Source organism: Aquarana catesbeiana, linkage group LG02 (genome assembly GCF_042186555.1).
Source record: "Aquarana catesbeiana isolate 2022-GZ linkage group LG02, ASM4218655v1, whole genome shotgun sequence".
In the NCBI taxonomy this organism is placed as follows: domain Eukaryota; kingdom Metazoa; phylum Chordata; class Amphibia; order Anura; family Ranidae; genus Aquarana; species Aquarana catesbeiana.
This window is the reverse complement of record NC_133325.1, coordinates 779365352-779387920: the sequence shown is the minus strand read 5'-3', so window position 1 is coordinate 779387920 and position 22569 is coordinate 779365352. Positions and strand designations below refer to the sequence as shown.

At 45.2% G+C, this 22569-nt stretch overlaps 1 protein-coding gene and 1 long non-coding RNA gene across 2 annotated transcripts in view; both read left to right on the top strand.

The window, feature by feature from the left end:
* The window catches only part of LOC141129387 (uncharacterized), a 419048-nt gene that overhangs the window by 214477 nt on the left and 182002 nt on the right, over positions 1–22569 (top strand). The window lies entirely within an intron of this gene.
* On the top strand, positions 9736–11458 carry LOC141130127 (3-galactosyl-N-acetylglucosaminide 4-alpha-L-fucosyltransferase FUT3-like). The gene has a single exon (XM_073618079.1). It carries the CDS (start codon positions 9745–9747, stop codon positions 10900–10902), a length of 1158 nt encoding a protein of 385 aa, XP_073474180.1. The 5' UTR covers positions 9736–9744; the 3' UTR covers positions 10903–11458.

The window sequence follows — 22569 nt, the reverse complement described above, 5'->3', positions numbered from 1 at the left end:
AATACTCCACTAGTGTGTGGTAGCGTTTGAAACAGTCACCGATGCAGAGACCAGGTTGGTCAGGACAGGAAGGACAATAAAAGCTGGTGTCACGCCTAAATCCGCGTTTTCTGCAGACACTACATCTTCTTTGGGGTTTTCTGTGGGCAGAGGTACCAGGGAGGAGATATGGAAAATGCCTCTCACGCAGCCAGCTCACTGCATTTGCGTTGGGAAGGTGGGCCATAGCACCGTCTGGAAACAGAAGGGCTGTGACGATCTCTTCCTGGAATTTTAGAAAGGATCCAGTTCGTCCTGAAGCTTTGTATAGCACAAAAGCATTCAGCAGAGTCAATTGGAATAAATGTAGACATTTTTTTATACCAGCGTCTGGCCTTATGGGCAATTAGGTATGGCGCCAACAACTGGTCGTTGAGGTCCACCCCCTCCCATGTTAAGGTTGTATTCGTGGACACAGAGGGGTTGCTCCACAACACCAATCGCCGTAAGGGAGGACAGAACAAAAACATTCCGTGAATACCTCCACTTCACTGCTAATAAATTAATACATTTCAAGCAGGCTTTCTCCCCCCATCTAAGTCGGGACTCTAAAAGTCATTGGGGGAAGCCCCGGCGATTAAATCGCACGGTGCCACATGCACCAATTCCACAATCAAAAAGGTGACTAAAAAGTGGCACACTAGTGTAATAATTGTCCACGTACAAATGGTACCCCTTTCCGAATAAGGGTGACACCATGTCCCAGGCAAATCTTACCAGTGCTCCATATATAGTCTGGGCAGTTCTCTAGCTCCACGTAACTATCTCTTTCCTTGTAAACCATAAAACTATTTGTATAGCCTGTGGCCCTGTCACAGAGTTTATACATCTTGACCCCATATCTGGCACGCTTGCTGGGAAGATACTGTTTGATAGACAAGCAGCCAGAAAACTTAATCAGGGAATCATCAACGCAGACAACTTGATCGGGAGTAAACAAGGCTGCAAACTGTTGGTTAAAGTGGTTTACGAGGGGCCGAACTTTGTGCAGCCAATGGTATCCAGGGTCTCCACGAGGACGACAGCGTTCATTGTCATTGAAACGCATGAACGGCAAGATATGCTCATACCATGTCCTGGTCATGCAGGCAGAGAACACGGGCATATGGTAAATTGGGTCAGTGGACCAATATGACCGCAACTCACTTTTTTAAACTATGCCCATGAGGAGGGATAGACCCAGGAAGGTCTTAAATTCAGAAACCGTAATAGGTTTCCAATTTCTGGCAAGGGTCAACTGGGGATTAGCGACGATGAATTGACCAGCATACAAATTGCTTTGGTCCACAATAGATCTTCCACTTCCACCTGAATTCCGGGTTGGCCAGTGAATGGGAGAAGTACGGGTGCTGCAGAAGTGGTTGGCTCCCAATTTGGATTAGCAAATGCAACAGGAAGGGCACTATGGGCTCGACGAGCCTGTGTTTGTCTTCTTCTTGGTGGCTACGGGACACTACTTGTGCTAGCCACCTCACCAGCTTGAAATACACTTATGGGACTCGCCACGTCACCAAGTGTTACTGCAGTGTTGTATGTACGACTAGGATGTACTAGGCCGCTGGTGCTTGCCAGTTCACCAGAAGGATGAGCGGCACTAGTATTGGCTCTCTGCTCCATACGAGAGCCCTGCGGTTCTTGCACCTCAACAACAGCGGAAGATTGGGGTTGGGTACGCCTGGCCTTGGCAGGGACCACCACTCCGTCGTCAGAGCTATCTGTCAGGGTGCCGCTGCTGTCTACTGGTTCGTATTCTGAGCCAGAATCGGACAGATGGGTGACTTCCTCTTAACTTCCTCTTCAACTATCATCTGTCATGCTCAGAAATGTGTAGGCCTCTTCACTAGTGTACCTTCGATTTCCATTTTGGCCTCCAAATTTACTGGTACACTAGTGAGACTCAAACTAAAAAAGAGCACCTGACTGTCAGCGACTGCTTCAAATGCTACCAAAAAATCTGTTAGGATCAGGCCTGACTCTGCGAATGCTGCAGTTCTGTGTTTAGTGTTTTGTAAGTGATAGTGATCGATTGATACTGCACTTTGGTGGGCTGTGCTGGGCGAAGGGGCTAAACGCAGGTGCTAGCAGGTATCTGGGCTGTTTCCACTAACGCTGCATTTTTTGGGAACCCTAAACTACTGGGGACGCTAGTATAGATCTGATCAGATCAGATAATGATCCGTTTAGACACTATACTACTAAGGGAGGTGTATGGTGCATGCATGGGTGTTAGCGCTACTGGCACTAATCTGACGCTGCCTGGAGCCACACAGACCCTGACTGACGCTAAAACTGATATCACCCGCCAGGTCAGACAGGGGAGGATTTCATTCGCCAGAACTGATCACCAGGTCCAGGCCAGAAATCATTGGCCTGGGCCTGGGGACTGATCGGTTCTGAAGCGAATCCGATCATGGCGGCCACCTAGGGGGCACGCGTGCGCCCACCGTACAGCTACGACGATTCGCCCAGCCGAGCCAACCTGCTGCAAAATAGCTCCAATGGGCAGAGCAAAACGCATTGGGGGCGTGGCCTGGCTGTAGACGTGCACTGCTGAAAAATGTGTTAGTTTTCATTTCATTCTGATTGTCTGCGCCAATGGCGGTAATCAGCGACTTATAGCGGCACTGCGATATTGCAGCAGACAATCATACACTCTTACAGTACCTATAGGTAAGCCTTATTCTAGGCTTACCTATAGGTACAAGTTCTAAAAAGGGGTCTACAACCACTTTAAGATGGCTCCCATAGGGAATCATTGCTTTTGACATGTCATGCGATTTATGCTCTGGAAGTCGGAGCGCATATCAGATCAGTGTGAACCGGTCCTCATGCAAATTCTGAGGGTTAACATTGAGACTGGGTTCACACCATCGCCACATGTGGCTCCCAGCAGGGGTCCGGCGCGTCCTGGTTCACCATTTCAGGTCCGATTTCAGCAACGAATTTTGGGTTGAATTCAGACCTGAAACGGACCAAAAGACGCACGGGACTCCTGTGCATATTCACACCGGAGCCACAGCGGAAATGTGTGAACCGGCTCCATAGAGAGCCTGTCAAAATATCCTGCTATTGTGAATTGGATGCGGGAAATCCGCATCCAATTCACAATGGTGTGAACCCAGGCTTAAATTTATGGCCCTCAAGTTGCATGAAAGTCGGACCAAATTGGTGAATGAACTACTTTGAAGTTGTTGCAACTTTAAGTCATACATATATGAATGGTCATCATTGGAAAACATGGGGAACGACTTCTGCGACTTTGATGTCAGAAGTTGCATGACAAGTTGCACAAGTGTGAATGGAGCCTTAGGCCCCTTTCACACTTGTACGGCTTGTCCCACGATTTGGGACTGCAAAATCGTATGATAAGTCGTTCCCCATGATTTCCAATGACAACCATTCATATTCGTACGACTTTGAGTCATGCCGACTTCAAACTTACACTACTTTGGTCTGACTTTGATCCTACTTCAGCCTATTGAATATCACTGAAGTCGGATCAAAGTCGGATCGCTGTATTAACGGATCCGACTCTGGCATGCAACTTGTGCTCTGATGATCTTGAAGGGGAACTCCACGCCAAATTAAAAAAAAAAAAAACAGCATGGGTTCCCATCCATGAGCATACCAGGCCCTTCAGTCTGGTATGTATTTTAAGGAGAACCTCCACGCCGAAAAAACTGCCTGTGGGTCCTCCCAAAATCCATACCAGACCTTAATCCAAGAACACAGACTGGCAGGTCAGGAAAGGGGGTGGGGATGAGCGAGCGCCCTCCCCCTCCTGAACCGTACCAGGCTGTATGTTCTCAACATGGGGGGGTGGGGGCTTTGTGCCCCCTACCCCAAAGCACCTTGTCCCCATGTTGATGAGTTGCTGGGTGCGCCACTACTTATATTGGCATGGGGCGGGGTCACCGGAAGCCCGCCCCTTATGACATCATCATCCCATCATGCCGCGGGTGGTGACGTCATAAGGGGCGTGGCCTCCGAATGATGGCATCACCTGGTGACCCCGCCCCATGCCAATATAAATAGTGGCACACCGCACACCCAGCATAGAGCGGGAGAGAGCGTTGAGTCAACATCGGAAGAAGAATCGAGGAAGAAGACAGCGGAGAAGACCCAGCAAAAGAGTGAGAATATAGCGGAGAAGACACGGACAGTGGGGAAGACAACGGACAGAGGGAGAAGAAAGAACCAGAGAGGGCTAGAAGACATCATTGGAGAGCGGAGTAGACCCGGAGAGGGGAGAAGAACCGGCACAGGCAGAAGACATTGGCGGAGGAGGCAGAAGAGCCGGAGAGGGAAGAAAGAATCAGAAGAGAGGCCGAAGCTGACTTAATAAATTACTTTAAAAACCTGTGTAGTGTGCTTTATTTTTGATTTTTTTTTTTAGGTGAATGGGTACAATGTGCCCGATACTCATTCACATAGGGTGGGGGGCCGGAATCTGGGGGCCCCCTTGTTAAAGGGGGCTTCCAGATTCCGATAAGCCCCCCGCCAGCAGACCCCAACAACCAACGGCCAGGGTTGTCGTGAAGAGGCCTTTGTCCTCATCAACATGGGGACAAGGTTCTTTGGGGTGAGGGGCGCAAGGTCCCCCCTGCCCCAAAGCACCCACCGATGTTGAGGGCATGCGGCCTGGTATGGTTCAGGAGGGGGGGGGACATTTGCGCAGGCACAGCAGCCCTTTCATTTGAATGGGCTGCCATGCCTGCGTTTCCTGCAAAAAAAAAGGTGCATGTAATCATGTGAGAGGCCGCGCACATCTATGCCCATCAAGCAATGAAATACAGCACTGTCTGTCCATTCTGCTTTTGCACCATGTGACTTACCTGCAGTTCCTGCACCAGCAAACCTGCTGAATTTTTAGATGTTTAGGCCACGCTTTTAAAAACAGTGCGTTTGTGTGTGCAGAATGGAGCCTTGTTCGCATGGTGCAAAACCAGAATGGATTTCCAGGCCACTGCATTTTTAAAATGCTGCATGCACCTTTTTTTCTGCAGGAAACGCAGGCATGGCAGCCCATTCAAATGAATGAGCTGCTGTGCCTGTGCAAATGTGGGCCGCCAAAACACATACATGTGAATGTGTGATGTGACAATGGCTGCAATGTAATTGGGGTGCTGTGATGTGTAAAGGGGCACCATGAGATGAAGGGGACTCTAATGTAATGGGGGCGCTGTGATGTGTAAAGGAGCACTATAATGTGGAAATGTCTGCAATGTAATTGGGGTGCTGTGATGTGTAAAGGGGCACCATGACATGAAGGGGACTCTAATATAATGGGGCGCTGTGACATTGAATGGGAACTGAGGACACAGTGGGACTGCTGTGAAGGGGGTCTGCAAAGTTTGTTTTTTTTTTTTTTTTAGATAATTCTATGTGTGTGTCTGTTTTTTGAGATGTTGGGGTGAAGAGCAAAATTGCATTGGGGGGGGGGGCAAAAAAAATGTTTGCCCAGGGCTCAACATTTGACGCTTTAAAATTGCGCACATTCTTGGCGTGGTGACAAACTACAGTACGTAAAAAGGCGACGCTTTGAATATTTTTTCAGGTTACCAGTTTAGAGTTACAGAGGAGATCTAGTGCGAGAATTATGCTCTCGCTCTAACATTTGTGGCAATACCTAATGTGTGGTTTGAACATTGTTTACATTTGTGGGCGTCACTTGCGTATACGCTCGCGTCTGCACGCAAACACCAGGGGATGGGGACACTTTAGGTTTTTTTTCTCTTATACCTTCCCTTTTTTTTTTTTTCTATTGCTTTCACAAGGAATGTAATTCTTTGTGACAGTAGTAGGCAGTGACAGGTACTCTTTAAGACCCCCCAATCCCTCCTTGGCACTTAAAAGCATTCAAAATGCCAAGTTTGGCTGTTTTGAATGTTGTCATTTTATTTTAAATTTGGCGGCTTTAAGTCTTTAATAAACCAGAAGTGATGTTATGACTTTGCTTCCAGGTTACTAGAACCGAGACCCGATCAAAGCTGATTCCGGCTTCGTTCAGGTCTCCTGCCAGCTGGAAGATGTGCCGTCTGGTCGCTCGGACCTCCTGGTGGGACGGGAGTTCCCGGGCGAGCCGTGGAAAGTGGCGGGGGAGGGGGCGGGAATGTACCCCTCCCGCTGCTTTGAATAACAGCAGAGCTGCTGCTTGGCCGCATCGGTCGTTATCACAAGAAAGTTGACCGTCGGCTCAAACGGTACCGGAGTTATGCCTGCAGCTACAGGCATCACCCCAGTACAACCCCTTTAAGCCGAAAGCCGCATATTTGCATTACATCAACGTGAAGGGGTTAATGCATGTCTAATATATATATTTATATATTTTTATTAGTAAATGCATTTTAGTCTTTTTATGGGGTGTTTTTGTTTTTTTTTTGTTTTTTGTTTTTGTTTTCTTTGTTGTTTTTTTTGTTTCTTTTTTAAGTATAACTAAAGGCAAAACTTTTTTTTGTTTTGGATGGAGTGGGGAGGGATTAGAATGCTTGTCAGTTTTTATTGCTGTCTAGACGTGTGCACTAACAACTTCTTTTAAGTTTAATTTGTTTGTTTTTTTTTTTTTCTCGTTTTTTAAGGTCATTCATTATGATCGAAATTCGCTATTTTGAATACATTAGAAAATTCAAAATGACTATTAAATTATAGGCATTGTAATTTCCTTTCACATTTGGCTGTTAGTGAGCGTAACGAATACGAATTTATCCGAAGTTACGAATTATCCAAAACAAACGTCACATCTAAACAAATGGAACGCAATGAATAATAAAAACATTTATTCATTACGTTCCAGTTTTTTAGATGCAGCATAACGAATTAATGTTTTTATTATTCGTTGCGTTCCTTTCGTTTAGATGTGACGTTTGTTTTGGATAATTCGTAACTTCGGATAAATTCGTTACGTTCACTAACAGCCAAATTTAATAGTTAGTAATGGTTGTTATTTTGGGTTTTCGTTATTTTCGATTTTCCAAATTTTCGAATTTCGACAAAAATTGTTAAACGTGTTTTCGTTAATTCGAATATATTTCCAAATTAATGAATTTGTCGAGTTTCGTCAAAAGTAATTTGAAACTAATTGCACATGTCTATTGCTGTCTGTGCCCCTGTTGGGGTGATCTACCCTCTCGATTTGTCCTGTTTGCCATGATCGTTAAGTCAAAGAAAATTCCACATTTTGGGTTTTCCCCCAGAAAAGTAATATTGGTGAAATCTTCCAATAAATAGGGGACACTGGTTCTGGTAAGTGAAGGGAAATCTCTGTAATGGGACACAGATGGTGGGAATCTGACAGGGGTTATAACCCTCCCTTGTCTATACAAAATTTTGGGGGGGCGGGGGGAGCTTTGCCTATAGTTCTACTATACATTATAGCACCGTGTGTGTCTTGGAAAAAGTATTCATACCCCTTCCTTTTCCATGTTTTGTCATGTTACAACCAAAAACATAAGTATGTTTTTATTGGGATTTTATGTGATGGACCAACACAAAGTGGCACATAATTGTGAAGTGCAAGAAAAATTAGAAATGGGTTTTAAATTATTCTTTTTTTATTTACTTTTTTTTTAAAAGTTGTGTGAAAAGTGTGGCGTGCATTTGTATTCAGTCCCCTTTACTCTGATACCCCTAACTAAAATATAGTGGAGCCCACGTTCACATTGGGCCGCTCTGACATGTCAAATCGCATGCCAAATCGGCAGCTATTGCCGACAATGACACAGTCTGAATCGGTGCGACGCCGACTTTGCAGCGCCGCACCGCTTCCCAAAAGTAGTTCCTGTACGGAGTTGGAAAAAGGATCACCCCCCTGTGTCAGTATTTTGTTGAACCACCTCTTGCTTTAACTACAGCCTTTAGTCTATTGGGATTTGTCTCTATTAACTTTGCACATCTAGAGTTTGCAATATTTGCCCACTCTTCTTTGCAGAACTGCTCAAGTTCAGTTAAATTTGATGGTGAACGTTTGTGGACTGCAGTCTTCAAGTCATTCCACAGATTTTCAATGGAGTTTAAGTCTGGGCTCTGACTAGGTCATGCAAGGACAATCACCTTTTTCTCCTTCAACCCACTGTGTGCTCATTTTTGCTGTGAGCTTTGGGTCATTGTCATGTTGGAAGGTAAACCTTCTTCCCACTGACCACTTTCTGGCAGAGGGCAGCAGATTTTCCTCCAGAAATTGATGGTATTTTGCCCCATCCATTTTTCCTTCTATCGTGACACATGCTCCAGTCCATGCTGCAGGATATTACCACCTCCCTGCTTTACTGTAGGAATGGTGTTATTTGGATGGTGAGCTGTGTTTGGATTTTGGCCAGACATATCATTTGAGGCTTTTTAAGGGATTGTATTATCGATGTGCCAGAAACACAACATTAATGCATGTATGCCTATAGGCTTCTGTAACTGCTCAGTGCAGAGTAGTGAAGCGGACTGCTGAAGATGCCAATACAAATGTAGCTTGCCCCATACATGTGCACACTCTTGCACTTGAGTTGCCATTCCTCCTTGTAGGTAAAAATATACTATAGGCAGCCCTCAAATTTTCCACTCACATGGCGTGGTTGAATCCCAGTGATTGCCCCAGGGAAAAAGAGAGTGGAGGAAGAGCTGGCCGGAGTACAGAGCTGGGATTGCCCACTGTAAAGGCTTACATTTGAATTGCCATCTGCTCGCGGTCAGACAGCCCGCCTCCTGACCCGGCGACAATGCTAACTAGAATGCTGGTCCAATGCCAGGACATGTTCTGTCTGTCACAGGAGGCGGGGCGCAATTCAAATGTAAGCTGTTACAGCGGGTAATCCCCGCTCTGTGACCTGGCTGCCCTCTCCTCGTGGGCACTGGTCACGCTGCAATCGTGGACACTGATAAAGTTGCTGTTAATAATTTTTGTAACTTAATTCTACATAAAACGTTTAAGTGTCATTTCATGAGATAATTTATGAGGGTGTGTTTAGGGGTGGAATTGCTTGGCAGGGTGGGGCAACTGGTGGTGAGTAACCCTAAAGGCCTGGCTAGTAGCTCTGCTATAAGTATCTGGCACCCACAGTACAAGGTATGGATATTGGGCATGGGGAAGAAAAATATCAAAAGCTCCCAATTACTTGGGTCCACATGAAGCTTACACTTTTTTTTTTTTCCCTATTTTTTTTTCCTATCCATTGTTGAGCATTATAACAGAAGTTAACATTGGGGCCCACAATTGCCTAGGCCCCATAGAGCTCCCAATGTGCATATCTACTTGGCCCCTTTTATCAAGACTATTGGGCATAGAAAGGGTAATTGATATTGGGGTAAACAATTACCTAGGCCACATGGGGCTCACAATTATTTAGACCCCCTTGGAGCTTAATATGTGCACTACTACTTGTCCCTTTCTCTACATTGAGATGGGGTATTGGAAAAGTAATTGACATTGGGACTCAACAATGTGCATTTCTATGTGGCCCTTTCTAACCTTTGAAACTATTGGGCATGGAAAGGGAAATTGTCAGTGGGGCTCACAATTGCCTAGGTCCCCACAGAGCTCACAATATGCATTTCTACTTGGACTTTCTATTCACTGAGACTCAATTACATACGCACAAATACTATTTAACCCATGTATCTCACTGCACTTTAAATATTGGGTGTCAATAGGATATTTTGGTAATGTGCAATATTTTTATTTCTTAGGTTGGATCTAGTAAAAATAATTCAGCTTCGTACATGGTTCAAAAAGTTGAGTTTGCCAAACGCATTCCAGTGGGCTCTACAGGACGGTTGTGTAGCCGATGGACTTATGTATTTGCATGTTTAATCTTTCAAACTTGCACCACCTATTTTTTTTTTACTGTGTTTTGTGAAAACTGGAAGTCTGGAACAAAAAATTATCAGCCAAAGGATTCCCTGGCCATTTCAGTAAATCAGTCAATGGTGACTGAAATCTCTCTCCCACCAGAAGAGCTGCAGTCATCTACAAAATCTACTGTGCCTTTAATCATCCTGCTTTGGACATGGCCTCATGGGCACATTTTCCCTCTCAACCAATGCCCACTGTCGGTTGATTCATCTGGCTGTTTGTTCACAATGAACCGCAGCTTGTACTTTGATGCAAATGCTGTAGTTATTAACCACAGGGATGTGTCAACTTCTATAACGAACTTGCCACCAATGTCTAGACCACCTGGCCAGTACTGGATCTGGTTTAATTTGGAGCCTCCGGAACATCTGCGCAACCTCACCATGATGGAGAATATCTTCAACCTTACTATGTCTTACAGGTCAGACTCTGATATCTTTACCCCTTATGGTTGGATTGAAAAGAATGATGGAACAGAAAATTTTACGATTCCTCAAAAAACCAAGCTTGTGGCTTGGGTAGTCAGTAACTGGAAAACAGAGCAAAAGAGAGTAAAGTACTATGAGCAGCTGGCAAAATATATTCAAATTGATGTCTATGGGAAGCACCGAATGCCATTGCCAAGAAAGAAACAATTTAAAACTCTGTCAGAGTATAAATTCTACCTTGCTTTTGAGAACTACATCCATGAAGACTACATTACAGAAAAGCTCTGGTATAATGCTTTCTGCACAGCAACACTGCCAATTGTAATGGGCCCTCCACGTAAAAACTATGAGCGTTTCATCCCCTCAGACTCCTTCATTCATGTTGATGACTTTTCTTCTCCCAAAGAAATGGCTTCTTATCTTCTGAGTCTGGACCAGGATGATCAGAGTTACCTCCAGTATTTCAGCTGGAGAGCCAACTATAAACCAGGAGAAATAAGAAAAACTTGGGTGACAGAATACTGCAAAGTATGCAAAACTATAAAAGAGGCTCCTCCTTATAGGACTTTTCCAAGTATTTTTGACTGGTTCAAATAATTCTAGAATGTTAAAACTTTAGGTCATCCTGATCCTTGCTACAATACCTAGTAAGCCATTGACACAGAACAAGTGGGCATATTGTGATGCCTGAATAGTCTGAACTGTGTAAGCTTGTTCAGATCAGTGTCTTAAGATCATGTCTTTCTAGGTAAAGATTAGGATGACAGACCTTAAAAATAGATCACATGCCAAAACATTTTTACATTTCCATAGAGTAGTAAAGGTTTTTTTTAGCCCCCCCCCCCAATCCATTTCTTGATCTTCAGTTATTTTCTATCCTGTGTTCCATTCCACTCTGACCTTCTCATTTTTTTTGATTGGCCACTATAATAGCTCAGATTGGAGTTTGTATGTTTTTCTACTAATTAAGCCCAACTCCAGCCAAAAAAAACCTTTAGCCTTGGATACAGTGCTGAAAGGTTGGGACCTCTGTTACATTTCTCTTTATTGCTATGTGCAATGTAGGGTAAATCGCCTTCATTTCTAGACCAAACCTGAGGAAATCACCCCAGGGGACACAGCATTTATTACCTGAAATGTATTCAACCTTCCCAATTTTTTTCCAAAATGTAAAGTTTGCCTGAAGCTTTAATTTAAAGGTTTTTTTTTTTTTTGGGGGGGGGGGGGGTTTGTGTCGTTATTATATTATACATTTTATATAATATTAGCATCATTAAATGTCAATTTTTACTGGAGAGTTTGCAAGAAAAAAAGTGTGGAACAAATTGGTCTACAAATAAACAGCTTGATGCTTTTTATCCTACAACGATTTGTCTATTTTGTATGTCTGGATCCAAAGATGTAAGTGTTTGTATGTGTTTTGTACACGCCCACTATTTGGGCTTAGTCACTTTGTGACCACTTTAACATTTTATGTAGAAATATTGCCAGACGTTTAAGGGTCTAGAGCAACTGTTCTCAACCAGGGTTGCGTGGAACACAAGCGTTCTTCAAGCAGTGGCTAACTGACCTCACATGTGATGGTACCAGGTACAACACCATTTGGCAGAGTCAGTTGTGACCATTCTTCCCACTGACCACCACCAATGGAAGGGGCAATTTCACAAAGACCACCAATGGAATAATTTTAGCAGGGGAGACCTGATACAGACTGCAAGGGTTTCTTTGGGGTAAAAAGGTTGAGAGAGGCTGGTCTAGAGCTTTGTTTCCAATGTCCAATGGCTGCCATGCCATGTGGTTGGACAGCTTTTCCCTACTGTTATCTGACCAAAGTAGCTGTATCATTGCCTCTGGTGGTGCACAGATGAGATGGTATGCAGCCAGGGTTGTGGATAATGGGGTACCACCAGCCTTCTAATATGAGGCCCAGGCCAGCAGGGGGGCCTAGGCAGAGGGGTGAATTGTATGTGGGCAGGGAGGGTGATCGGAGCAGCAGAGGGGCAATTACTCGTATCAATCATCTGTATGGCTCTTTACAGCAGCTGAGAACCGGCCTCTTCTCTCCCACCTGTTGGCTTTTAGCTGTGGCAGAGAGCCATACTGGGAAACGGTTTCAGTAATTTGCCCCCACCATGCAGATCACCCTTCATGTGCACCAAATGTTTCCCCCTACGCCTGCAGTGTTGCTAGGCTTCCCTACTGTCCTTCCTGAAAGCACACAATAGGATCCTTCAAGATGGAGACTGGTGGAAGGGTCTGTAAATGTCCTATTTACCAACCTCTTACTCTTCTGATTGATCAGTACTGATTACTCACACTGTTCATTCATAATTGAAGCATTGGTTGTATGGTGCCCTGTGTCAGGTTGTCAGTATGGGGCCCTTTGGTTTCTAGCAACAGTGCTGCAGCAGACAGAGTGCACAGAGCCCACACAGCTTCTGCCCCTCACTGCCTTTGAATGCAGCCAGGACAAAGATGTTGGTTATTGTTAAGCCCTGTACTTCCTCTGCTGCCTCTTTATTACACTGCAAAAAAAAGCTCACACCAGTCTGATTCCAGACCAGATTCCCGCCCATTTTGACACCCAGCCATTTACTAGTCCCTAGTGTAGTAGATGGCTAGGTTGTGTTTTATACAAACTATCTGTGCTGCCATTCGCAACACAAGCCAATAGTCCAATGTCTTCTGAAAAGCAGCATTGGGGTTAAGCTTGGATCTCAGATCAAGTTCAGGTAGTGGGATTAGTAGATTTTCCCTTCAAGTAGACCTTAACTAGATGGCATTTAGTTTGCTAAAGCACTGCATATCAAAAGGGTTGTCATTTTGTTTTTTCATGTTGTACAGTTTTAATGCTTTATTTATGTATGTATGCTCAGTGCTGTTTGCTTAGAAACCTCTCCCAGTGTGCTGGCTCCACTCCACCTATGTACCTGTTGGGGAGACCCACATGTTCTTGCCATAATGTAGTTGTATGAGGCCCCAGATTCTGTGATGACAGGCAAGGTCTGTTGGGGGTTGTGCCACACACTGATACCAAATAATGAAAGTAATTGAGGTTACGGGGCACATGGTCCAGACAAGACTCCTCACTGCTGGCTGACCTTCCTTCTGCTGGCCACCACCAGTTTTCCAACTGAGCCAGCTTCTGGACTTGCACCCCATGTATAGGGCACCTTGTGATTCACTGGAATAAAGAGACTAGTCCATGTTCTTCGAGAACTCTAAGGTTGTAACATCAGTCCACTTTTGGTATGGTTCCATTTTCCCATGGCTGGTGAAGTTTGTGGTTCTTGTCCACTAAAGGGATGTTTTTGCAAAAATTTTCTCAAGTCGTCTTCCAGGAAGGCACCCTGAGAGATTACTGGTCCCACCTGACAGGAAACGCAACCAACAAAGGGGTTAAAACCCCCGCCCCTCCCTGTGCTCCTCAGTTCTTGATTGTGTTTCCCCACAGCGAAACCATTAGGGGGGAAAAAAAACAAAGACCTGAAGCATTGGGCTGGTGGTTTCCCCTGGGAGCCAGACCGCAAGCTTGTGAAGCTTCTTTGGGTCTGGTAGGGTTCTTGCCCTTCCTGGGGGGTCTCACTATCTTCAGCAGAACCTGGAAGAGCCCCCTGAGAACTGAAGGACCCTGGGTACAGTGGGGTACCCAGAACTTCAGGGACCACTTTCTTGCTCCCTTAACTGGTGGGTGTCCGTTTAGCAGGGGGAGCTGGCAGTCAGGTTTCCCATAGGGCACGGTGTCCCCCCCCCCCCCCCCCCCCCCTGCAGCTGGCAGTGAGGGATGGTGCTGATCGGCAGGCTTCAGTGGAGTGAGAGCTCGACGCCATCTATCCAGCGTTCAGAAGAGGAATGACGCAGCTTCCTCTCCAACACCGGAAATGATGTCGCCACGTCACTTCCGGTTCTGGGCTTCGAAATAATGTCGGAGGAGCAGGCGTCCACATCCTGCTCTTGCCAATTCGGTCAATACCAGCCCACTTAGGAACTTTGAGGCTGTGTGACGGGTGGAGCGAGATGCCCGCAGTGGCTGCAGTTGCGGAAGAGGCCACAGGGGGAGGGGACGTCACTGCCCAAGTGGTTGCCAGCCATCCTATAAAAGCTCCTTCCCACTCGAAGAGATGTGAGTATTGTAATGACAAATTGCCTCAGGACCATTCTAAACCCTTTTGTACAAATATATCCACAAGCTAGCAGGGAAAGAAACATCTCAGGTCATGAAGGACTTTCTCTCCATACAGACGGAGAGGCTGTCAACTCTTAAAGCCTTCCAAGCAACCCTCAAGTCTAGGGAGTCGGAACCCCACACTAGCAGGGAGGGTTCTTCCTCCCAGGAGGGCTCCTTCTCTAAGAGGGCAGCAGACTGAGGCATCCTGAACCCCTGAGGTCTCTTCGCTCTCGGGACTCTGAGGAGGAAGAGGAGACTGAAGCTCCTGATCACTGTTTTTCTGACGAGGGCTTAGAGGATAGTCAGGAAGAGGATTCCAGACCCGGCAGACATACTTTTTCTGCTGACGATATGGTGGGCCTCCTGAGGGCAGAGTAAGCATCTGAGGGGATACAGGAACCCACAGCCCAAGTGTCTGCCCAGGACAGAATGTATAGAGGCTTGGTTAAGCCCCAGTCCAAGGTTCTCCCGATTCACCAGGCCCTTAAGGATATCATTTTAAGGGAATGGAAGGAAAGAAAGCTGTTGAAGTTTAAAACTTGGAAGCATAGGTGCCCCTTCAAGGATGAAGAGGAGGAAAGATATCCAGATTAGATGCTTCCTTGGCCCAGGTGTCTAAACAATCAGACCTCTTCTTTTGAAGGTGCAGGCAACATCAGGGACCAGATGGACTGTCGGACCAAAACCATCCTGCGCAGGGCCTGGGAAGCCAATGTAGCGGCTATGTGTCCTGCTTCGGCCTGTGTGGCTAGGAACGCAGACATGTGGGTTGCCAAATTGTTGGACCATGTGACACGAACCTCTAAGTCCAAGCAGGTCTTGGACTCCCTAGAAGTAATTGGTAGGTCTACGGAGAAGGGCAAGAAGTTTCCCGTAAAACCCAAAAAGGATGAGGGAAGATTATTTTTTTCAAGGCTCCCAGGCAAAGAGAAAGGAAAGCAGTGCTGCCAGGTGATTGGGGGGGGGGGGGGAGGGGGTCGGTAAGGGCAAGCAAAGAGAGGGTCTCCTCTTCCCCGGCCAGAAGTCTACTGACAGACTCCAAGTGACGTCAGGGTGGGGGGAAGGCTTTCCCACTTTCTCTCTCAGTGGGAAAGGGTTACTCAGAGTCCCCACACTCTACAGATAATAAGAGAGGGCTACGGATTGGAGCTTCTCTCCTTCCCTCCCCTGAGTTTCCTCGACACACCTTCCCAAGGAGCAGCAGAAAGTGATGGGTCTCTTACAAAGCTTCAGGCAGCTGGCAGAACAGAGGGTCATAGTGCCAGTTCCAGTGGAGCAGTGCGGACAGGGATTTTATTTCCACATTTTTGTAGTTCCAAAGCCCTCGAGAAAGTACTTCCTCATAATAAATCTAAAAGGCTAAACAGGTTCCTGCGGGACAAGAAATTCCGCATGGAAAGCATTTATACTCTCAGGAAGCACCTCCTGAAGGATGTATTTATGGTCACTATAGATCTAAAGGATGCCTTCCTTCACGTCCCCATTTTTTCAGACCATCAGGCCCTTCTAAGGTTTGTGATCCCCTCTGATCAGGGAGTGCAGCATTGGCAGTTTTGTTCCCTTCCCTTCGGACTGGCAGCCAGTCCGAGGGTATTTACAAAGATCCTTGCAGAGGTGCTGGCGGCGTACCTCCATCTCCAGGGGGTAGCACTGATCCCCTATCTCGACGACATATTGGTTTACAACCAGAGTCGAGATCTCCTTCTTGTCAACCTGGAGAAGGTAGTGAGTACCTTTTTAGAGTCCCTGGGGTGGATTATCAGCCAAGAAAAATCCTCTATGATTTCCACACAGACCAAGGTTTATTTGGGATTCCTGGTAGATTCAGCAGCACAGAAGCTTGTCTTGCCTCAGGGGAAAGTAGAGGGCCTCATGGCGGCAGTATTATCCCTTCTAGAAACAGAACAGGTCTCCTACAGGAGGATTATGAGAATCCTCGGGTTGATGACATCCTGTATTCCCACGGTCTTGTGGGCTCAGCTCCATTCCAGGGCTCTCCAGCAATTCCTCCTATCCTCCTGGGATGGAAAAAGAGGGTCGCTGGACAACAGGGTCTCCATTTCGGGAGAGGTGAAGGAGTCCTTGTAGTGGTGGCTCAATCCTCAGAGGTTGCAGGTAGGTCACCTTTGGGCCCAGCTCCAACCCCTCAGGGTAACGACAGATGCAAGCACCTGGGGTTGTGGGGGCTGATTAGAGGAACTTTGAGCCCAAGGCGCCTGGGACCGGGGTCAGAGGAAAGCTTATTCTAACCTCCAGGAGCTCTTGGCAGTCCAGGAGGCCTTAAGGTCCTTTGAAGAAAGATTTAGGGGCAAGGAGGTCCAGATTCATTCCGACAACACGACCGTGGTGGCCTTCCTGAATCATCAGGGAGGCACCAGGTTGTGCACTCTTCTGTCCCTGTCTCAGGAGCTCCTGGAGTGGGCAGAACAGAGTCCCTTCTATTTCAGCAGTACATATAAAGGCGTACAATATCGTAGCGGACTACCTCAGTTGTCAGACGATTCACCAGTGTCGGCACTTTGGCAGCCCAGAGATCAATATCTTTGTGTGCAGAGAGAACAGGAAAGTGAAGAGATTATTTTCACTTTCCCAAGAGAACGGTTCAGAGGGGGTAGACGCATTGGCCCAGGTTTGGTATTTTCACCTGGCCTATGCCTTTCCCCCCTTAGTTCTGATTCCGAGGATAATACAGAAGTTGAGTCTGTCAGAGGGCAGGTTGATTCTGATCGCCCCTTGGTGGCCCAAGAGGACCTGGTTCCCAACCCTGGGAAATTGGTCTGTATCTCCCCCTCAGCGCCTCCTGGAGAGGCAGGACCTTCTCCTTCAGGGCCCAGTTCACCACCCAAACCCCAGCTTCTTCAAGCTGATGGCTTGGCTCTTGAAATGGAAAGCTTACGCCATAGGGGGTGTTCTGAGAAAGTAATCAACACCCTTCTTTTAAGTAGGAAGCCAGTTACCCAGCACATTTATGCCAAGGTCTGGTGACAGACGAAGGGGACTTCCCAACAAGAGATCCCTGCGATCCTGGACTTTCTCCAAGATGGCGTGGATCAGGAGCTAGCAGCCAATACCCTTAAGTTCCAGGTCACAGCCTTGTCCAGTTTTTTGGACAAAAGACTTACTCTTGACCCCCTGATCAAAAGTTTTTTATCAGCAATTGAAAGGATGTCCCTAGTGCAAATGAGCAAATTTCCACCTTGGGACCTAACTCTAGTTTTGGAAGCCCTAATCAGGACACAGTTTGAGCTGTTGGCTCATATCCCTCTTAAGTTACTCACCCTTAAGACAGCCTTCCTACTGGCCGTCACGTCGGCCAGGAGGATAGGTGACATCCAGGCTCTGTCGATAAAAGAGCCCTTTTTTCTATTATTTGAGGACAGGGTTGTACTTAGACAGGATTCCCTGTACCTTCCGAAAGTAGCCTCAAGGTTCCACAGGACTCAAGAGATTGTCCTTCCTCCCTTTTGTACCAATCCTCAGCATGAGAGAGAGTGAGTTCCTTTGACTGTTTAGATATCAGACCATATCTGTTAATTTATTTGCATAGAGTGAAGGAGTTTAGAAAATCCAGTCACCTATTAGTTTTTTCGGACAGAAAAAGGGTCAGCAAGCTTCTAAGGCAGTCATAGCAAGATGGATTAGGCAGACCATTACCATAGCCTATGAGCAGACGGGTAGAACAGTTTCTGCTAACCTCAAAGCACATTCTACTCTGTCTCTGGCAACCTCTTGGGCAGAAAGCATCAGTAGAACAGATATACATAGCAGCTACGTGGACAAGCCAGAGCACCTTCCTGAGACACTACAGGGTGGAGTTGCTGTCGCCTCAGGATCTGGCGTTCGGTAATAAAGTTCTACAGGCTGTTGTCCCGCCCTAAGGTAGGCCTGAGCTACTTGCTCTTCTCTCAGGGTGCCATCCTGGAGGACGACTTGAAAAAATGACCAGTTACACTTACAGGTAACAGTATTTCTGGGAAGTCTTCCAGGACGGCAGGTCTACTTCCCACCCGTTCTCTTTGTATGATTGGTTTGATATAAGGATTGAAGGTGTTTCACTCTCGTGCACTGGTGTGGGTCAATACTTTTTCACAGCTGGGGAGCACAGGGAGGGGCAGGGGTTTTAACCTCTTTGTTTATTGTGTTTCCTGTCAGGTGGGACCAGTCATCTCTCCAGGAATAACTCCTTAAGCCCACGTTCACATTGGACCAATTTGACATGCAATTTAATTCCCAAAGTAATTCCTGTACTACTTTGGGGGTGATTTGAACAGACATCTGTGCATGAACCCACACAGATGTCTGTCAGATCGCCCCCGAAGTTGGACTGCATTGCCGGTTTGAACTCGCGTGAGTTCAGCTGAAATCGCATGATTTCTAACCTGCGTCAGTGTGAACCTGGACTCGCATACTAAATTTTTCCTTCTCAACTCCACCCTTAAAGCCTATTTATACCCTAACCTAACCAGGGAAGAGAAGACCCCAAGAGAACTAAGATTACATCCCCCAATATTGGGCTCTACTAATTTTATATGGTCCAAACAAACCTTGGCTCTCTACCCACACCTCATTCTTCTAAAATCAGATGTCTGGGAACCCTGGATTTCTGCAAATATCAAGCAGCAATATTTAATATAATAAAACACCATACCACGTTCAAAATGCCTCTTTGGGTGATTATTGAAGAGATTAATCATCTTAGTATAGACAATATACTTTTGGTCACTTCCAAAGGCTACACTAAACTACAGAACCCTATTTCATTTCATGCATTCTTTGAGTATGGGACTCTGTTAAATACCCAGGGAATATCGTATCACCCCATCTCCCACTTAGAAAGTACCTACACAATCCTTCCCTGGAAAAGTTGTACATTTCATTAAATTCCTGACCAACAGGAAAAAAAATAAAAATAAGTTTTAAATGTCAGCTTTAAGGCCAGGTTCAACACAGGACTACAGAACATTCCTCTTATGTTATGAAGATAAATAGCAATCTAAATAAATTCATCTATGCTTAAGAATACATGGCAAAGAATATATATTTGTCACAAAAGCAGCTAGCACAATTGTGTAGGCAACAAATATCACAACTGTAATCAAATAATGTGGTGCTTTCTTTCAAAAGTGAAATATATGAAAGAGTCCTTCACAATAGTCCATACAAAGTGTTCAATAAAGCCATATATTAGAAGAGACATCAGGAGTATAAGAAACACAACAAGATTGTTTCAAGAGGGAAATAGCCCCCAACCTTCAGCATGGCACGTAGAGCCTCTTACTCCAAGCTCCTCTTAACCCACTCTATGGTTCACTTAGGTCAGTGATGGCGAACCTTGGCACCCCAGATGTTTTGGAACTACATTTCCCATGATGCTCATGCACTCTGCAGTGTAGTTGAGCATCATGGGAAATGTAGTGCCAAAACATCTGGGGTGCCAAGGTTTGCCATCACTGACCTAGGTTATAAGTGGTCAATCAGCGCTCAAATGATCAAGCAAGGTAATACAACGCTCCAGCAAAATTTTATGAGGACTGTGAATTGCAAATATTCTTCACTCCAAATCAAATCTCAAGCTGCCATGCCATACCATACAAATCAAAAGGAGAAACAAAACAAGGTGTAGTGGTAAAAACACTTCAACATTTATTACAAGCTCCATACACTCAATATACATAGTAAAACAGGCATGTCATCAATAATAAAGAGGTCTCAAAGATGGCCACCATCCTCGTGCGCGATGACGTCACACACAGTAGCCATCTTGCTGGTTTGAGGCCTTTTCTATCACTGATGACATACCTGTTTTACTATGAATATCTTTTTCATTTTTCACTTTTGGAAGACAGCGCTGCTTTTTTAGTTTATTGCATTATGAAGATAAAGAGGGGGGGATAAATTCTGTAGTTCAACAGGAAAAACTCAGGTAGGGCTGACAAGACTGCTTGAGATTTCAGGGCAGCAGCGGCACTGTGTTTTCAGCTCATTCTAGGAAATTAGGAGCAAACTAAATTTCTAGCAGGATCAATAAGTACTGTAGTTTGATGAAGAGTAAGAGATGTTTTTTGTTTTAGACATATGCCAACAGCTGTTCCTAAAAAAAGTGGCTACTGAGTGTACACTACTCCTATAACAAGTATGAATTAACACTAGAGATATACAGTATATATTTAAAAAAAAAAAAGGCAGCTATAATAGAAAGTACTGTACTGTATATTTGTGCAAAAGTAATCACGCTTTGGGTTTAGAGGAAAAGGCAAACAATCCATTTTGCAAAGTGTTTTGCCTTCTCTGCAGAAAATGGGATGGAGGTAAATTGCGGCAGACAAATGACTCGTAAATAGCCTACGAAGAGACAAAAAGCACAAACCTGTTCTATGAGAACAGATAAAAAGCCATTGATCACCGGTCCAGGCCTCATCTAATGAACAGTAACCCTGGTTAACGGAGAACTATCATATCGGGTGATAATTGTAAAATATTACAAGATGGAGCAATGAACTTGGCTATAACTTGTTGGCCTCTTGTCTGGAAGTACCATTTGTGAGTGCTTTTACTTTACATTCAGTAGTCGAATTCATTTTCCAGTGCAGCCATAGCAGCTTCAGCTAATGTATTCTTCATTATATAATGGAATGACCCCCAACAAAGCAGTAAGGCAGGATAGCTTTTATCATCCGAGGGTGGATCCTTGGGTCATTGTAGGGTACAAGCTAACAGTTGGGGGCTCACTTTACCTTTTCAATGTTTTTTCACCCATTAAACTCATGGAGAGAGGGTTAAGGGCACAGGATACCCAAAATATCCCACACAACTGGTAGCATTTTTCATGTGGTGGTTGTCCTTGTATTATTGTGGGGTAAAAACAAACAGTTTGGTGCTCACTTTAATCTATCGATGGTTTTTGTCACACATTAAACTCTTGGAGGAAGGGTTAAGGGCAGGGGCGTCACTAGGGGGTGGCTTTTGGGGCTATAGCCCCGAATCTGGGACCAATAGCCCCGAGTCTCTGCAGGGGTCCCCAAGGGGAGGGGAGGCTCTCTGGGGACCCTTATGTAAGTGGGGGGCTCTCTGGGGACCCTGATGCAAGGGAGAGGCTCTCTGGGGGCCCTAATGTAAGGGAGGCTCTCTGGGAACCCTGTTGTAAGTGGGGGGCCCTCTGGGTACTCTGATGAAAGGGGGAGGCTCTCTGAGGACTCCGATGTAAGGAGGAGGCTCTCTGGGGACCCTGATGTAAGTGGGAGGCTCTCTGTTGATTTATATACACACACACACGTATATTACTGTATATACATGTGTATGCTCGCCCAAGCGTATGACTTTCTTTACTACGCTGCTATGGGCTCTAGCCCCAGATCTTTTGTAGACCTAGCAACGCCCCTGGTTAAGGGCACAGGATTACCAAAAATATCCCACAAAATTGGTAGCATTTGCCATCCGGCAGGTTTGTCCTTGGGTATTGTGGGATAAAAACAAACATATGGGTGTTTACTTTTATCTTTCAATGGTTTTTCACATGTTAAACTCATGGAAATTGCACAGGATACCCAAAATGTCAACATATCTCAGGCCTTCTATTAACGAAATTGATGGTAGCATTTGTCATCCAAGGCTGGGTCCTTGGGTTATGAGTGAAAAACCATAGAAAGGTTAAATAAAACACCCAATTGTTGTTGTTTTTCACCCATTAAACTCAAGGAGAGAGGGTTAGGGACACAGGATACCCAAAATATCCCACAAAACTAAGGAAGGTGAAATACCGCACTATGTATAAAAATAAACTAAAAAAGCAGCTACTAAGAGTGAGATACACACACAATAGCAAATAGAAGAAAAATGTAGCAGCGCTAGAAATAAAAAATTAAAATTAAAATATGAAAAATATATATATATACAAAAATATATATACTTGTGCTAAAAATTGACCTGTAACTAAAAATAGCAATGAAGATCACCAGAACAATTAATCAAACCCAATAATATGAAATTATGAATGAGTGTTATACAATTAAAAAGGAAAATCATGAATAATTAAATGTGACAAAAACGTGAAAAAAAAAAAAAAATATTGATTGAAAAGTAAAAACTGAATCCTTCCA